We start from the raw sequence: 17,496 nt of genomic DNA, 5'->3' as shown, positions 1-17,496 counted from the left end.
AACAATTCAGTAGAGAAACAGTTTTATAATTAAAACATAATTGTGCAAATTTACACTTCACTTCTGTAGCTCTCTCAGTATTTCTGAAGAAGAGGAACCCGTTCCTTTCTCGATCGGTCGTTGGTCCCGTTTGTTTCAGTCCACTTGGTTGTGCATCAACAGGACAGATACGGGCTGACACTACAGATAAATCCCTACTATCCCAGCACATTCCTGAGGCATGGCCAACCCCAAAGAAAGCCCAGGCAAGAACGCATTTGATCGTCACCGTACCCAAACTGCAGACACAACAACTTGGCTAAATCTTGTCTCAGGAAGCACAGTTGAGGTTAGACCTTTAGCTGGGGGGAAGCAATGTTTTTGCTGATATTTGTTCTGCTTTGTTCACCGTCTAGGTGGTGAAATCTTATCACTGCTCCGATTTAAATTTATGTTACAATCATCAACTCTAAGTTGATGGTTCTCTTTTAAAGATGGGGAAACATTTTACTGGTTTATGTAATTGGTGTGATACTGTAGAAATGATGGGGCATGTTTTTATTAGCTGTAGGAAATATGTGAATCAAAGAAGGTAACTGAAAACGGAAAAAGGTTTTAATAGGGAATTGAAATTTGAGAATGTGGTTCCTCAGTTAAATAGTAATGAAGGAAAAAATAGGAGGTATTTCGTTTCTTAAAAAATACCGGGCTCATTAGGAGAATTTGAGGAATAAGTATTAGGATCCAACAGATGGCAGTAGTGCAACAATAATGGATGCAAGCTGCCGTTACAATCTAAAGAAGAACAAAAATCAACTTAAAGTCCTGTTCATAAAACCGTCATTCAATGGCAGAGATACATGCTAGCATAACCTCAGATTCAGCCTAGCGTGTGTAACATTAGCCTATTTTTTTTGTCGTTGTTGTATTAAATTAACAGCATGTCGCACGATAATCAATATTTGTGATGATAATTCAACCAAAACCGAGTTTTTGAAGATCTGGAACAGTTTGTTGTTCAAAACCGGAGCTTCAACTGGGAGATTTTTTTATGCTGATGCTAGCTCCAGTTGCTAATTTGATAAACCAAGAAATTAAAATGGGGGCAGCTTGAAATCAAAGCTTTTAGTTGAAATGTTCTAAACAGTGTTCTTTTACAGGATTTGTTTTGTCAAAGACCACAAGAACAGTGTAAAAAGTTTTATGTTTTGGTCACAGTAGCGGGAGGTAGATTGAAAAGTAAACTTTCGCAGTTCACAGTTTAATTTTCACTCAACAGTTAAGACATTAGAAACGGTAGCAGTTTTTCCGAATGAGTGATATGGCTCTCCACCCAGGGCTATTTGACCTGGGGTCGTGTTACATCCTCAGTTAGAAAAAATGTGTCTAAAAAATGCCATAAGGTTTTTTGAGTAGTGAAACCTCCATTTTTATGTGAAAATTTCAGCATATAATGGGGAATTTAGCAATGTGTCCCATCAATTTACGTGGAAGAGATTAAACATCTGACATAAAACTTATGAACTTATCATTTATTCCTCCTCTGGCTCACAGTTTCTCATCAATGTGGACCGAAGAGAAGCTTTGGGAATTTCTCTGGTTGTATGACTCTGAAAACAGCAGCTGAACATGAGGAAATATTTTACCTCAATCATAGTTTTGAAACCACACTCACTCACAAAAAAACACAAGACGAACACAACTGATTAAGAATAAACACCAGAAAAAAAACAATCAACCTTTGTTTTCCACTTTACCACCTTTTTGCTTTCTCCAAATAATCAGATCATGCTATTTTTATTTTCGTTTTAGATACTATAAACAAAACAGAGATATTCAGTAACCATTTAACAGTTATTTTTGAATAACACCAAAACTACTTTGTTTTTGTTTTCTTCTTATTTTCAGCAGCTAAAGAGACATGTGTCAATTTATTCATTTAACTAATCAGTCCTGAAATAAGAGCACAAGTCAGCAGTAGTTTCTTTAAAAAAAAAAACAAAAAAACTCACTAAACACTAAAATAAACCAGCTTCTTGGCAATGCATCAGTCAACTCTAATGTAAGCTTTCTCTACTGATATTGTAAATCTTTTCATTTTTCTCACAACCTCACAACCCTCTGTCAGATCAGAACTGGATTGTATGGATTAGTGTGTTCTGGCATTCCCAGAGGAATCCATTGCCTCTGCGTTTTCCTCGTGATGAGGGGCCAAACGGATTGTCTCGAGGGCTAATGTTTCATTTTTTGCATTTTTCGTGAATCTGTTCGGTGGGCACAAAGAGGCTCATCCATGTGATGATCAGTCCGAGGGATGTTTTCAACTTGCTTTCCTCTCATGGGACTGATGAGATGATTCCGGATCACACTGGAAAATGAGCAATTGCTGAGGAAAGAACTAATTGGGAGTCAGGGCTTTAGCTAGCCAAAGCAAGGCAACTTTATTTATATAGCACCTTCCAGCCAAAGACAATTCAAAGTGCTTGTACAAGAAAAAATAAAAAAAAATCAAAAAAAAATCAAGCAGATTAAAAATAAACAAAATAAACATTAAAATTTTGAAGATAGTGAATGAATAGAATTAAAAAAAGTAAGAATAGGCAACGTCAAATAAGAAGGTTTTTAACCTTGTTTTAAATAAACTCAAGGTAGGGGCAGTCTTACAGTGAGCAGGAAGATTATTCCAGTGTTGGAGCATTAAAACTAAAAGCTGCTTCACCATGTTTAGTTCTGACTCTCGGAATAGTTAGTGGGTTTGATTCTGACTATCTTAAAGGTCTGAGTGGTATATATGGTTGAAGAAGATCAGAAATGGATTTCTATTATGAAGTGCTTCATAAACTATTAAGGAGATTTTAAATTCTATTCTTTGAGCAACAGGCAGCCAGTGCAGGGACCTTAGAACTGATATGCTGATCTCTTTTTGTTTTAGTAAGGACTCTTGCAGCAGCATTCTGGAGAAGTTGGAGCTGTCTTATTGCCGTTTTTGGATAATCCAGTAAAAATGCCATTGCCATTTAGCTCCAGGTGTGTTGAGGAGGATGGACTGCTAAAGAGTCAGTGACTCAATAAAGCTCCTAAGACAGAAATGTTTTATCAGCTGGTGTGGTAAACTGAACTTTACTGCAGTGCCTTATGGCGAGAAACACATTTGTGTTTGTCTGTAGGACTGTTTTGAGATGATCACATATCGTATCTTTGTATAGGATCTCTTTAATAAAGAGGCTTGAGACAATGTTTCAAGCCTGAACATAATAGTTCAGTTTGTGAACTGAACTATTATGGATCACCAGATACCTATTCTATTTAAGTAATTTCCCTGCTGGGATGAATAAAGTACTTCTATAAAGTACTTCTATTCTACAGAATACCAGACCTCGGATGTCTAATTCCAACAAGATGAAGCGCCACTGCACAAAAAGTCCTTCAATGGTTTCCAGTCTCCAGATCTTAATCCAATAATGCACCTTTGAGGTGGAACAGGAGATTAACATGATGGATGTTTGCTGGGATTTTGACCGATGCCCCTGTACAGAACCGCTGTAACTGAGTCAGGTTTGTAGGAAAACTCACAGATCATTTTTAGCTTTGCCCATAAATTTTCGGTGACACCGAGATCCACGTGTCGAGTCATCGTCCGAAGGCCCATTTCAACTCAAGTTCCAACTTCAAGGCCACCTTAAAATGTTTTATTTCCTCATACTGACCTTCCTTCATCATGTAATCCTTCTTGTAAAGTGTACTAATCCCTCCTGAAGAAAAGCACCTAAACATGCTGCTGCATGTTTAGTTGTACTTACTTAACATTTGGCTCGGTGTTTTGTAGGATCCAAGCTTCTCACTTTTTCAAATATAACACTGGTAGCGATTGCCAAACCCTTGGATATTAGTTTCATCAGACCACCTCAAGCGTTTGTCCCAGAGCGCACCTGCAAACTGTAGTCTGTCTTTTCCAAGATGTTTTGAGTATTTTCCCTCTCTATGTAGATAAAGAAACGTATCAGCTCCAGTCAACATTTTCATAAGGTCTTTTTTTGGGTTGATGCGCACATTTGGTATCAAAACACGTCAATCTCTGGGACAGAGAACCTGTCTTCTTCCAGTATGACGGCTAGAGATTCCCATCCTGGTCACACCCGCAAATAGAATAGTTGACGACGGCACCTTTAGGCAGACAGACCAAGGATGAACTACAAAAACAGAACCGATTCGAAGAACTTCCAAGTTTCATTACTTCCTGCTTTAACCTGTTTACATTTCGCTTTCTCATGGGGAAAAAAATCCCAAAACCTCAAACTGACTAATTCACCACGGAGTCGTTTCATTAATCATTACATGCAATTTATTTGAGAGAAACAAATTTCGCCGTACATATCTTTGTGATTACCAGCACATTTCAGTTAAGTTAACAAATCATTATTAAAAATTTCTAAAAATTAAAGCATTACAAACAGTGTGGGTGGCGGGGCGCGGGGGAAAACTACCATTTGGGTGGAGAATCGCTGTGGGATCGATCGCTGTTTCCATGGAGGAGAAAAGAAAACACAAGGAAACAGTTTCTGCTGCAGGGGAACAAAAAGCAAAACGTGAAGGCAGAGAGAATTGGACCTCTTCACAGAAACATTAAATGGATGTTTTAATGTTCAAGTCTTTTGTCTTGATCTAAAAATATTTAGCTGTTGAGCTCATAATTCTTCTTCAAGTCCGAATGAAAGAAAAAACAGCCATCAACGCCCCCTTGTGGCCAATGATTCGTTTTGCAAGGCTGCTGCAGAACAAGAACCTCGACATGTTTACAGCTTTCTGCACCCCAGTAGTCAACCATTCAACTGAACCCGCCATTTACTCCTATAATAGATTATCCCGTCCCAAAAAACGTCCTTTAATCTAAATATATTCTCTAGTTTGCATATGAAATATACATCGAAAAGGGCGTCGGCTTCAAAAGCAACCCCTTGGATAAAACAAGCAGATGCAGAGATGGAAACATTTTAAACCAAAAAGATGTCCAAAAATACAAAAATAAGTAATTTCTCAAAGCAGCTGAATGGGTGAGAGTTATGAGTAAAAGGTGAAAAACTGAGGGAAACCGAAGAAGGTGTGAGGAGTTTGGAGCTGAATAAACTCAGGGGAACAAAAACAAAACAAAAAAATTAATCTAATCTGACTTCTCTTTAAATTGACAAATTCTGGGTTATGATTTGTGTAATTCTGTAATTTGGGATTAAATTCCTTATGCCAAACATAAAATGGAGGTTTCAATCGTGCAAAACGTGTTATTTTAATATTCTCCGTGTCAGGTCTGGACAGCAAGTAAGAGGACGTGGATTCCTGAGGGGCCAAACAGAGCAGAAGACGAGAAAACTCGGGGGGAAAAAAAGTCACTTTGGCAGAGGTCCCTTAGAGTTTTATTTCTGGTGGGGAGCAAGAGAGAGAAAGAGAGAGAGAGAGAGGGAAAGAAAGAGAGAGAGACACACACAATGTTTACATTTACACAGATGGATAAACATCCTCAGGTTTCTTGGATACAAAAGCCTTTAACAGCAACTTACTCCCAACCTCAAGTGTTTTAAAGCCAGCAGGTCTGCTCAGCAGGGGGCCACTGTGTTTCTCGTCATCATGCTTATGTCTGAGTCATGAAAAACTGTGAATCGATTTGCCCGACGACAATCTACGGAGAGCGAGTAAGGGCTGTCAGAAAGGTCTTTGGTTAGTGTTTTACCGTCCGCTCCTCCGTCCCTGATCAGTCTGCGACTCATCGAGGTTCACGGAAACGTCACAGAACGGGAAAATGTAGTGATAACGGTGGGGGGATCTCTACTCCTCCCCCAGCTTTCATATGGGTGATGTAGCTATGAATGTAGAAGACTTCCTATGTGTCACAGGTTGAGCTCCGGGTGATACCGTCCTCTTTGTATTTTCATGTTAGGAGCTTTTTGACCTTAACACTGCGTCATCCGTCCTTTACAGGAAGCGTTGTTTGTTGTTGGATAACGTGAAGAAACGACAAAAATATTGTGGGGGCAGCCGGTCGTGTTGCAGAGCTTGACGAATCGTCTTAGTGTTGCTTCCATCTGTCCTCGCAGTCCCTGCAGGGAAACCAGGAGGAGAGACAAATGAGTCCTGAAAGCAGCAGAGAGCACGACTCAACTAAACCAGTTCCACGTTTTGGTGTAAACTGATGTTTGTGGTTGTAGCGCGAAATTAATGGGAATTGCTTCATTGAGCATGAATACTTTATTATCCAACAGCAACAGAAATATAATTCACTCTAAACATAAGGGTTGGGGAATATGGACTTCAATTTGTAGCACTGCATTTAGTGGTAGGACTGTGATAATGATAAAAAGGATAAGAACTATTCATTACTTCTATTTTAGGTAACTGTAAGGCTACATGACAGAGCAATCATAACAGCACAAATACTGCTTTTGAAAAACAAATCCAATCCTTATACACTTCATTAGGACAGCAATCAGTCAGGGAGTGTGATTTGTGTCACTAAACCGCACACAGTAAGTTCATTTAATCGTCAAATTTTCTGATGCTTTCATTGAACAAATAGTGGATAAAATAGTAAAACTAACAATTCCAACATTATGGACAGCTTTGGTTTGTTTTTCAGGCATCATGAACTAGAATTTATCATGATAATGATAAATCAAAATTCCTATTATGATAAAAAATGTGGCTGGATAACGATAAGACAGTCGTACTCAACAATGCTTAGAAAGTCTGAAACTTTTCTATTTCGCTCTCTAAGCTCATTTATCTTTTAGCTTCTCCCTTTGAAATATTCATATTTGTATGACATGAATATGATATAGTCAGCAGTAGATTCATCAACACTTGGAAGTGTGAAGAAGACGTCTGGTCAGCGTGTCCGTAAGATGCAGATATTTACCGGTTTACGCTGCGTCTCTCCCGTTGTCCATGCTGGCCTCCAGCAGCAGCTCCTCTAGCTCCAGAGCACAGCTGGAACTAACTGCAAGGCGATGCAGAACAGATGTTTACAAACAAATAAAAGAACATGGAGGGTGAGTCATCTGAAGAGGAGCAGCCACTCACCGTGCTCCATCACACAGCTGCCGGGCTTCGGGGTTTCGCCGTCCAGCAGGTGGAGGGAGAACTCCGTCTTCAGGCCGTTGGGCAGAGCTGAAGCGACCAGCTCTCCGTCCAGCGCCTCCACAAAACACTCATCGGCCGAGTTCTCGTCAGTCGACTCTTCATCTTTAACTCGTGAGCCTGGATTCCCGTCAGTGCCGTCTTCAGGCGGATTGGAGAACGACGGAGCCTGCTGGCCGGTCTGGACCGGGTCTGCACTCATTTCCTCTTGGCTTGGCTCGCCGTCCGTTGGGTTAGGGGAAGGGGGCTCTCCTGGTCCTGCTGTCTGGTCAGTGTTTAGCTCTTCCTGCGCAGGTGTCGGCTGAGCTAGTTCATTTGTGGAGGGTCCCTGCCCGCCATCTTGTAGCGTTCCCTCGTGTTCCTCTGCTTTGCTGCTTCCCTCTGTGGTGATGGGATCCAGAGGGGGGCCGACCGGGGGGCTCGATGGCTTCAAAGCCACATCCGGCAGAGGAGAGGAGTTTGAAGGCAATGCTGGTGTTGGCAGACTTGGATCCGTCAATCCTGCTGGATCTAAAGTTCTGGCTTTCGTGTCCTCTGACGACAGCGGGTCTAGTTTGGGACTCTGAGCAGCTCCTAGTCTCTCGCTGGGGGTCTCCTCTGTCGTATGGTTGTCTGTTGACGGAGCAGGAGGGCTCCCGTTGGCGCCCTCCGGTGTCAGTTGTGTTTGTGCGGGTGTTGGTGTCGTCAAGTGTTTCGGTGGGCAGGGAGCTGCAGGGGCAGCAGCTCTCTGCAGTTGCTCCGGTGGGCTCTCCACCCGCGTCACCAGAAATATCTTGTGGCCCCTTCCGGGACTCGACACAGAGATGCAGCGGCCGGGCGAGGGAGGCGTCCCCAGAGGCGCTGGGACCGTAGACTCTGTGACCGTTATTCCCGTGATCAAAGCTGGTGCTCTTGTAGGCGAGGCAGAGTGGGGCGAGGGGGTACGTGAGGCACTCGGGGGGGGCTGACTGACTGGAGCAGCCTGGTTCGACACAACGGGAGAAGACTTGGTCACCACCTCTCCCTCATCCTCATCCTCGGTGTCCGAGTCGGAGTCCAGATTTTCAGGAGGAGCGGTCGTATCGGGGCTCGTTTCTGACCGGCTGTCCGTTTGTGACGCGTTGTCAGTCGGTTCGCCTTCCTTTCTCTCAGCCGAAGCCGGTTCGTCTTCCTCTTCCTCCCTCGTTCCGTCCTCTGTGGCTATTTCCGCCATGGAGGCCGACAGCTTCATCTTCTCCTCGGTTTCCTCCTTTTCCTTCGCAAGGATGAAGTTTCTCTTACAGCCGTTCTGGATTTCGGTCAGCAGGGCGCGCTGCGTCTCGATGAAGCTCTTCACCTGAAACACCAGAGCAGAGAACAGAGGAAGTTAGTCCGGCAGCACTTCCCTTCTTTGGCCAGAAGTTTAAGTTGTTCTTAAAAAGCTGAGGCTTGATAGTGTAGTGTGTTGAGTAAGGCGGCATTTAATAAACAAATAGTTTCACAGCATTTAATATTAGGGCTGCATTACATTAGAAAGAGATCAAATTGTGCTGCTATTGTTGAATATTGTAATTTGGAAAGTTTTTCCTCTCTACTGTCGCTACATGCACGCTCTGTATGCAAACAACAAGATGTCGCTACAGGCTCATCCAGGAAGAGTGGATGCCGCATTGACTCGATGAAATCTGCTGGGTTTTATTAGAAAACTTTTCAATTTGAATGATAAACCAAACTTGTTTCGATACTCGAATCGACTGGAATTACTGTGTGACTAAATTTAAGTGACCTTTTTTTTTAAATAAGGGGCCTTGAGTCGTGACTTGACATAAATTGAATTTAATTACTGCAAACCCTGAGACGTCGCTGAGATTTAAAGCGTGATGCATTCAGCATCTATTACTGTGTGGGCTGGAGAGGCAACAGCTTCCGAAGAGGACGGTGATAAATCTGACGATGATGAAGAATATAAGACCTTTGATGAACAGGACCTTGGGACCAACAGCAGGAAGTTGGAGGGCTGCAGTACTTCTGATTCCAATGTCTCGTTTGAGTTGTGCTTCACAGTGGCTTCATTTTTAAATGCAACACTAAACGTAGTTCACGCTAAAACAAAGCAGCGACATTGACCAAAATCTTTTGTCAGGTATTCTCCTGCGTCTAGATGAGCCTCTCGCGGCACCTTCCTGTTGAAACCATGAGGTCAAACTGAGAGAATAAAAAACAAACAAACAAAAAAAAACACCTTCTCCTTTTCTTTATTTTTAAATGCAGCTAATGCTTACACTTTCTTTCTTGGGTTCTCGGTCCAGGTCGAGGCGCAGCAACGAGTTGTTGACCTTCAGCGCGAGCGACAGCGCCATCAGGCCTCCGGTCTTGATCTCATTCTCCCGAAGGTCCAGACGCAGCAATCTGGGGCTCTCTGCGATGAACTCGGCCACAGCGACGGCTCCTGCACGGCAACGTTAACGCAGCCAGATAGTCAAGACCCAAACACTGCAGAAGACACACGCACGCACACGGCGACTGCTTTAGCTCCCACCTTCACATGACAGCTTGGTGGAAGCCAGTCCCAGCCTGAGCACAGAGCGGTTGGCGATCAGTCCGTCCTTCAGCTTGTGGACTCCTTCGTTGCCCACCGAATTGTGGCCGAGGTTCAGAGTCTCCAGACTCTGGGTGCACGGCTGAGAGACGCGAAAACACACATTCATCCCCAACCGCATGAAGCAAAATAAAACGAATTGTGTTTCTGTCATATGCTAACTGTGGCAGTTGGAACCCTGGTTCATATTCTCTGACACTGAAGAGGCATTTAAAAAGACGAGAGATGCAAATCTTTCAGCGTCCAAAGATTTGATTACAATTCCAATTTTTGATTCTGAAATGTTTCTCGATTTAGAAACCAATTTTCTGTAGATTTTGTTTAAATTATGTGACTGATGAGAAGAAAAGACAGTATAAACAAAGATGACAATGTTTATAATAAATTCAATAACATTCCATACTGCATCGAAGGCCACCAGATTATACTTGAACAAAAATAGACTTAGGTTAGATTTTTCTTATATAAAATCATATCCAAAGAATGATTTCAAAATAGAATTTTACATAAAAATGAATCAGATCTTTCATCATGGGGAATGGATTCAGAATTGCCAAGACTAGGAATTGTGAATCTCTGTGGAATTGATGTTTTTCTGTCCTTTAAAAAAAATACGGCTGCTACTTTCTATATCTTACCTTTAAACTCTATGTGCAGAGGAGGCTTAATAACTTCACATGCAACACTGCACAGTTTCTCCTCAATGCACAGCTGAATGTGGACCCATTGAATAATCTTTAGAGTCCGTTTATTCTAGCTAAATTCCCACTTTTCACTCGTCATTATTCTTACAGAAATGTGGTTAGATGCTAAAACATTGAGTCAAGTAAGAAAGAAAATTATATTCAGGAATAAAGCGTTTATATATCATATATCATATATGTGGTGGAGACAGTGTGTGTGTGTGTGGTGTACCAGTGCAGCAGCGAGGTAGCCCATGCCATTGTGCGTTAGCTGGTTGTTCCATAGCACCAAAGTGACGAGACCTTTCCTTTGCTCCTTCAGTCCTTCACACAGGTAAGCCAGTCCTGAGACGACAAACAAACAACATTTTAACAACAACAATAAGAATAGTAATAATAGTAATAATAAAGAAATGTGTGCATCATCTGAATGTTAAGTACAGAGCCTTGCAAAAGCAATTTGTGCTCTTTAGCCATGTTCACATCTTGTCAAGTTACAACCAAAAACGTCAATGTGGTAAAGTTTGATTTTATGTGATAAACACTGAACTATTGGGTAACTATGGAGTGGAAGGAAAAAGACGTTGTTTTAAAACCTTTTATAAGTAATTAAAAAGCAGGATGTATATTTATTTCAGCTTTTCTGATCATTACTTTATAGAAGCTACGTTTGTTTAGGTTGTTTTTGTTCAGTCTTTTTGCAGAACAGCTTATCTGATGGGGAGCATCAGTGAACATCAATTGTCAAATATTATCAACAGTAAATATAAGTCTGGAGCACTTTAGCGTATAAATATGGCTGATGCAAACCATTTTATTGGAGCTCTGGCTGCACGTTTAAGGTCGTCTTCCTGCTGCTTAAGACTCAAATCTGTTCAGCCTCTAACAAGTTTTCTTCCAATCTAATTCATTTCACTTTCACTCATGTGACATTACAAGACAAACGGATCCAATTTAAAATTTAAATGCACAGTTTGCTCAATCCAATCATTCAAATACCAATTCCATCCATCCATTCTAGATTAATTGTAGCTTTTCCCTCCCAGGATTTTCCTGTTTTTAGCTCCATCCATCTTGGCATCAACTCTCAACAGTTTTTCTGTTCCTGCCAAAGAAAGTCGTCCTCGCAGCATGATGCTGCCACAAACATGTTTCACTATGGGGAAGTGCTGCGTTAGCTTTGTATGTAGGTGAAAAATGTCTATTTTCCACATAAATGGTGGAAACGGGACTTGTTTTGAATTTGTTTCCACATTATCTTTAATTTTGGGACTGAAATAGAACTAATACAAAATGCACGCCGCAGTTTTCAGAAGGTGTTTTATAAATATGTTTGGCTTATTTCAACTTCAAAACTCTTTGTTGCATTGTGTTCACAAAAAAAATCTGATAAAAGCATCAAAACGTTTGGTTGCAATGTGACAACATACAATGTCTTGTAAAATACTTCTACAAGTAAGGTAAAGAAAATAACGCAATAGTCACAGAACATGATATCTGTATCACATTTTGACTCTTCCTCTTTTCTCAGGGTTGCGTACCTGAGTCTAGGATGTGGTTATTGCGCAGGTCCAGAATCTGGATGTTGTAGTTGAACTTGAGCAGGTTTCCGAGCTGAGCAGAGTCCTGCAGGCCGTTGAGCTTGTTGTCTGCCAGGTACAGCTCTCGAAGGTTCATGTTCATCTTCAGCGCCGTGGCTGACAGAGGAGAGGGCGGTTGAAGCAAAGCGAGTTGCCGGAGGGATAAACAGCGAGATCAGATTTCACTTCATTCTGGGAAATAAACAAAACCAAAAACCAGTGGAGAGGGCAGAGAGAGGCTGCCCGTCCTTTGCATGTCTCACCTAGTAACATGAGCGGCCTGCCAGAGAGACCAGTGTTCTCCAGGTGGAGGACTGCCAAGCTGCCACTGATCCTGAGCGCCCGGGCTACGAACGGAGCCGAGTGGTCCAGCAGAGGAGTGTTACGGGCCTCCAGATACTGAAGGGAGCTTGTCTGTGGAGGAAACGACGACAGAGGCTCAGCTTCAAACACAAACACATCAACAAATCAGACTCCTTTCATACAGCAGCTGATATGAACAAATCTACATGTCATACCTCTGCAGTTGCAGCTTCTCAGCAGATGACATTACATTTCTAATCTTAACAGTTATTTGTGTGAATCAAATCAACATACCGATGTCAGTTTTTTTTTTTTACATAAGTGACTTGAATTGTGTTTTCTGTTTAAGCTGAGGTTTAATCTTATTCATTCATTCATTCATGCGCCGCAATTTGCCAAAACATTAGTCGATTAAGATTTGAGACTCCTGATGAAATGAGAGTGCGTGTCGTGTGTGTAGTCTTCAGGAAGGTCCTCGCTAATAATCTGACATCCATCTTTTTTGTTTTTTTTCTTAAATGTTTTTGTGGCTCTCGTGTCCTGGAGAGGAAAACATGGAAGACAGAAGCCTCAGTGCGTTTCTGCTCTGCCACTGAGCCACTTTGAGATCAAAAGACTGCATTTAGGCAAACAGAGCTGATCAGATGACAAATTAGCTGCTTGCCTGAAGAAAGTAGTGATTTCAGCAACTTTCATTTTATCTATATTACTTGTTATTGAGCCTGAATAATCATCCGTTAGTATTAAGGTTGGATGATTGGATAAATAAATTTTATTTGGCTAACAGATACTTTCTTACTTGATAACGATACTTGACTGAAGCCAAAAAAATGCAGCTGACAAAAAAAACAAAACAAACTCAACACCTCAAGCTGTTTTTAAGTGGTGAACACAAACTCTTCAGCTGCAAGCGAAGCCTTTGTTTTCCCCTGAGACTCCAAATGCAGCAGCGATTTATTTAGTCGAACTCTGAACAGAAGGAGAGCATCCTGTTCAGAAAATACAATTATTTAAATAATCACAGTAAGCTAAAGTAATCCCAAATAGGTGAGTTGTAGTTTAATACAGAAACTAATTAATGGATTTTTTTTGTTTTAAATTGTCAAATCAATCTATGCATGTTCACATCTTTTTGCCCACAAAAAAAAGTGCAAATGTCACCGTGTGAACATTTTACACAATCATGCAAATATTTGGACAGTGGCGTGTGGTCAGGGAAGGCACGGCCTCACCAGTCATCATGAAAAAACAATATATAATGATTAAATCATTTATATTGCTATTTTCACCCTGTGGTTTGTACTATAAAGTACCTATTTTTTATTTAGCTTAACCAATTCTGAGGATTACTCTTCAAAAATCGCTGAATTTTCTTAATTTCCCATTCAGATGCTCGGAAGCGAGGGATTGATCAATCTCTGGCTAACTGCACTGGCTGCCACTCTATGACAGCATGTTCCTCCTGTCTGTACATCGCTAATAAAATGGCTAAAAGACATTTAATGTATGAACTGATTTTACATAATTTAGCTTATGTATATAATGTACAGTGTCTTTTTCTACAAACTGTGTGTGTGACGTGATTCGTGCGCTGAGGAGCGATCAGAAACCGCAGAGAACAGATTGGAGGTGAGGCAGGCAGTTCTCCTGCCTCATGGCAGGGGGCGCTCATGATCCCAGACATTGTGACTACACAACTGCGGAGTAAGAGACAGAAACAGCGAGCTAGCCATGGAGCTAGCCATACAGTAGAGTCAAGTGCAGCGAAACAACTTGTGATTCAATTCCCCAAGAATGTATGAGAAAGCACTACTACTTGTTTATACTGAAAATAAAGTTAAAAATATTACACAAAACCAGCAGAATATGTATAACGTGCTAACTGTGATATTCCTATAACAAATATTTTTAAAATTATCCATTTTGTCGGCAAAGCTTAAAAACTCTATAATATTAATCACTCCTATGGGAATGTGTTGAAATAAAGAAAATGTTATTAATAACCGCTAATAACATTTGTATAAATAGTTTTTCCTGAACGCTGCAAATAATGTGACTTTTTTGTGTTGAAAAATGTCTGAGAATTTTGTTTTTTTGACAAGCTTTTCTTCAAACATTGATCTGATCACCAAATCGGCTTTAATGAGTTTCGCTTTCGTAAAACCCCTGAGACGTCTCATACCATAAATCTCATTCTGTATTTTCCATTTGTGACAGCACCTGGTTAAAACTGGGAAAGAATTCATTTTAAGTTGGGAGAATTTGAATCTCCGAGTCAGAAAAAAACAAACAAACAAAACAAACGATCTCTCACCTTTCTCATCATGTGAGCGGCGGCCTGCCATCCCCGTGTGCCGATATGCTTGTTGAAGGAGATGTTGAGATGTGTGGCTGATTCGTAATACTCGATCATGTCAAAGAGAGCCGACGCGCCCTGAGAACAACACGAGGATGGACTTTTAAAAACGTCACAAAGGGGGGAAAAAAAATCCCAAAAGTTCCAAGATGTTTATTATGTTGGGACATCTTAAGAAATATCAGAGGAGTTCTGAATGGTTCTTCGGGACAGGTGAGAAATTAGAGGCGTTTGCATGATGCCCTTTGAAGTGTGGGATTTCTGTAAGAGTTCCTCAGGTTATGGTATTTTTTAAATTTATTTATGGAAACAAGAAACAAAAAAACTCAAGATGAATTCCACACAATTAACACATAAAGATGAATTTAATTGTGTTTTCTGAGTATAGAAGTTTGCTTTTACACATTCAATATACAACAATTTGTAGAAAAAAGTTCAATTATAAAAAAAAACCGGTTGAAGTCTTTGTCGTACAATAATGTAATGTTATTTTATATTATGCTGCAGCTTCCTGTTATTATACAAGATTAATATGAAATTAATTTGTTCTCCTGCTTACCTTAAATAAAGCTACTTAAATATTGAGAGCAGAAAATATAAAAGAAATACAAGTATGTAATAAAATTAAATGAATAAATATTCAAATCTGAACACGTCAGGGGCAATGCTTTTATCTTAAGATAAAACTTTCTTATTAAACAAGTTTATGATAAAAGATTTCAACAATTCACTGGTGAGGGTTTTCCTGTCTATTAAGGACTTCTGCTTTTCTTTAAAGTCTGATCTGCAAATTTAGATTTTAAAACATAATAATGTAAATTTGTGTTAGAGCTCGTCTGATAAGGGTGGTAGTGTTGAGTCTGCGAATAAATTAAGAAATTACAAAATTATCAATATTTATGCATCACATCACGAGTCCCTAACCTCTATCTGATTTAATTAAACTCAAAAAAGTGCAAAGAAAATATAAGCTGTTAGTCTTGAAGACTATTGGTAAAATAAACTCAGATCTTTTAGTATGCTGATCAGTAAATTAGCTGATTTCCATCACAGTAACTCATCCCCCAACCACTAGATTAAGTTCAAGTAAAATCATCATAAAGATTTTTAGTTACTTGAGTTTTTCTTGCCTACAAATTAAATGTCAGCAAAGTTTGGGGCAAAACCTGCAACCAGTGCTGAGACTTAATAAAGAATGTGATTTGTATTTTCCTCTGAGGACGGAAATATAGCAGAAGAGGAAAACCAGACAAGCTAGATAACACACAACGTCCTCTAACCTTCTCATGTGTGTGTGTACTGGGAGATGTTGCTGAGTGTTTATCTACAGGGCGGGGGAAGATGAGTCACATTCAGTCTAATAAAAGCCACCCTGTGATCACACTCTTCATGCCTGCTTCGCCACATGTTTCTCAAAACATTTCTCCGCCGAACCGTTTCTCCGCTTTCATCCTCCCAAAACCGTCCCGACATGAGGCCACGACGCAGATGTGACTCTCTGCCAAGTATGAACCATCTTCTGCATTTCTCTCTCTCTCCCACTTCAGAAAACGAATCCATCCTCTCAACAACTCGATGCACAATTTATCCCCATTCCTTTATAAAATCAGATGAACCAGCAGAGCTTCTTCCATAATTTGTCCTTTCAAAGTTCTGTTTCATCGGAGCCCAAAGCGAGACACTCGTCTGTAGTGACTCAGTTAATGACTCACTGAGCTAATTCATTCATTATTCCGGAAAACTGCTCCGAATCAGTAAAAAAAAAAAAAAAAAAGAGGAAAAGATAAACCTCTAAATGTCAAGCTGCATTTATTCGAATACTGTGAAGGTCATATCTTTTAGAACACGCATCTATAAGCAGCATGATTCATCCAAATATTAAGGCCTGATTGGTTTTCCCTTCAACGGGACAGATTATAAAAAAATGCAACAATCTGTAAAGTAAACAACAAATATTTAGGATAAAACTAAGAAAGTATCTGTAACCTTTAGGATCCTCTCAGGGATAAAAAAAAAAAAAACAATAAACAAAACATCCAAGTGATTCACATTAGCAGCAGAAAAGCAAATAGTTTCTCCAAAATCATATTTTAAAGAAAGTCCAGCAAACCATTTCTTTCAAAATCAGGCTGCATTCATTGGATCCAGGAAGTTATGATGTCTATTTTGTTTAGTTTCAGTGTGAAGTGGATTCTAGCAGTAGAATGACTTTTTATTTCTATAACTTTTCTTTATTTAATCATCTCAGTTCACTTTCAGAGTTTCAATTAGGCCACGTCGTGTTAAAGAAAGAAATAAAAGACAGAGACATCTTTAGTCTCTGATTTAGCTTCAGATTTAGTTTTTGTGAAATTTAAAATTTATCTGTGGATATCTGAAGGTAGAGTTTGTGACTGAAAATAAAAGCAAGAATGGAGATGGTGGTTAAATTACTCCGCATTAGTATGTGCTCTTATAATACACTTTTGCTAGTGAAACAAGATGGTGCTTTAAAGACAAGAGCTATGTAAGTTATGATTTCACTCATCACAACAGAAATGTTAAGCATTTATGGACAAAACTCTGACTTCTTGTTTGAGTGCAAGTCTGAGCTGAAAGATTTATAATTGAGCACTATTAGAGTCACATTTTCTCCTACAACTAATAAAAGAATAATAAAAGCAGCTTGTTTTTTTTGTTTGAATAATGTCGTAGATTTTTAATGAAGACCTAAAGACATCAAGAGTCCTTCAAAACATACAACTTTATGCACTCAGGTTGTGAGTCTGTCTCTTGTCTGTATTATACACAGCAACACCCTGTGGCTTTGGATTGAGAGTTTAGATGGTCAGAACCTGCATACCAGTTCTCCATACACCAGAACATGTGCTGGTTCCCAACATTCCCTGTAGTGTTTTTTTAATTCTTTTTTTT

The 17,496-nt window shown here is 40.1% G+C and overlaps 1 protein-coding gene across 1 annotated transcript in view; it reads right to left on the bottom strand.

Moving 5' to 3' along the window:
- Positions 1-4,298: 4,298 nt before the first annotated feature.
- Positions 4,299-17,496, bottom strand: part of ppp1r37 (protein phosphatase 1, regulatory subunit 37) — a 43,619-nt gene continuing 30,421 nt past the window's right edge. Inside the window, exons 5-13 of the mRNA XM_044120711.1 lie at positions 14,542-14,661; positions 12,188-12,338; positions 11,886-12,041; positions 10,577-10,689; positions 9,602-9,743; positions 9,345-9,511; positions 7,048-8,419; positions 6,884-6,964; positions 4,299-6,068 (exon numbers count right to left, since the gene is read on the bottom strand). Of these exons, the coding sequence (XP_043976646.1) occupies positions 6,888-6,964; positions 7,048-8,419; positions 9,345-9,511; positions 9,602-9,743; positions 10,577-10,689; positions 11,886-12,041; positions 12,188-12,338; positions 14,542-14,661 (2,298 nt within the window). The 3' untranslated portion in view covers positions 4,299-6,068; positions 6,884-6,887. The remainder of the gene's footprint in view (positions 6,069-6,883; positions 6,965-7,047; positions 8,420-9,344; positions 9,512-9,601; positions 9,744-10,576; positions 10,690-11,885; positions 12,042-12,187; positions 12,339-14,541; positions 14,662-17,496) is intronic.

The sequence above is a fragment of the Gambusia affinis genome, linkage group LG06 (assembly GCF_019740435.1).
Source record: "Gambusia affinis linkage group LG06, SWU_Gaff_1.0, whole genome shotgun sequence".
Classification (NCBI taxonomy): domain Eukaryota; kingdom Metazoa; phylum Chordata; class Actinopteri; order Cyprinodontiformes; family Poeciliidae; genus Gambusia; species Gambusia affinis.
Note: the sequence above shows the minus strand (reverse complement) of the source record. Positions and strands in the feature narration are given on the sequence as shown.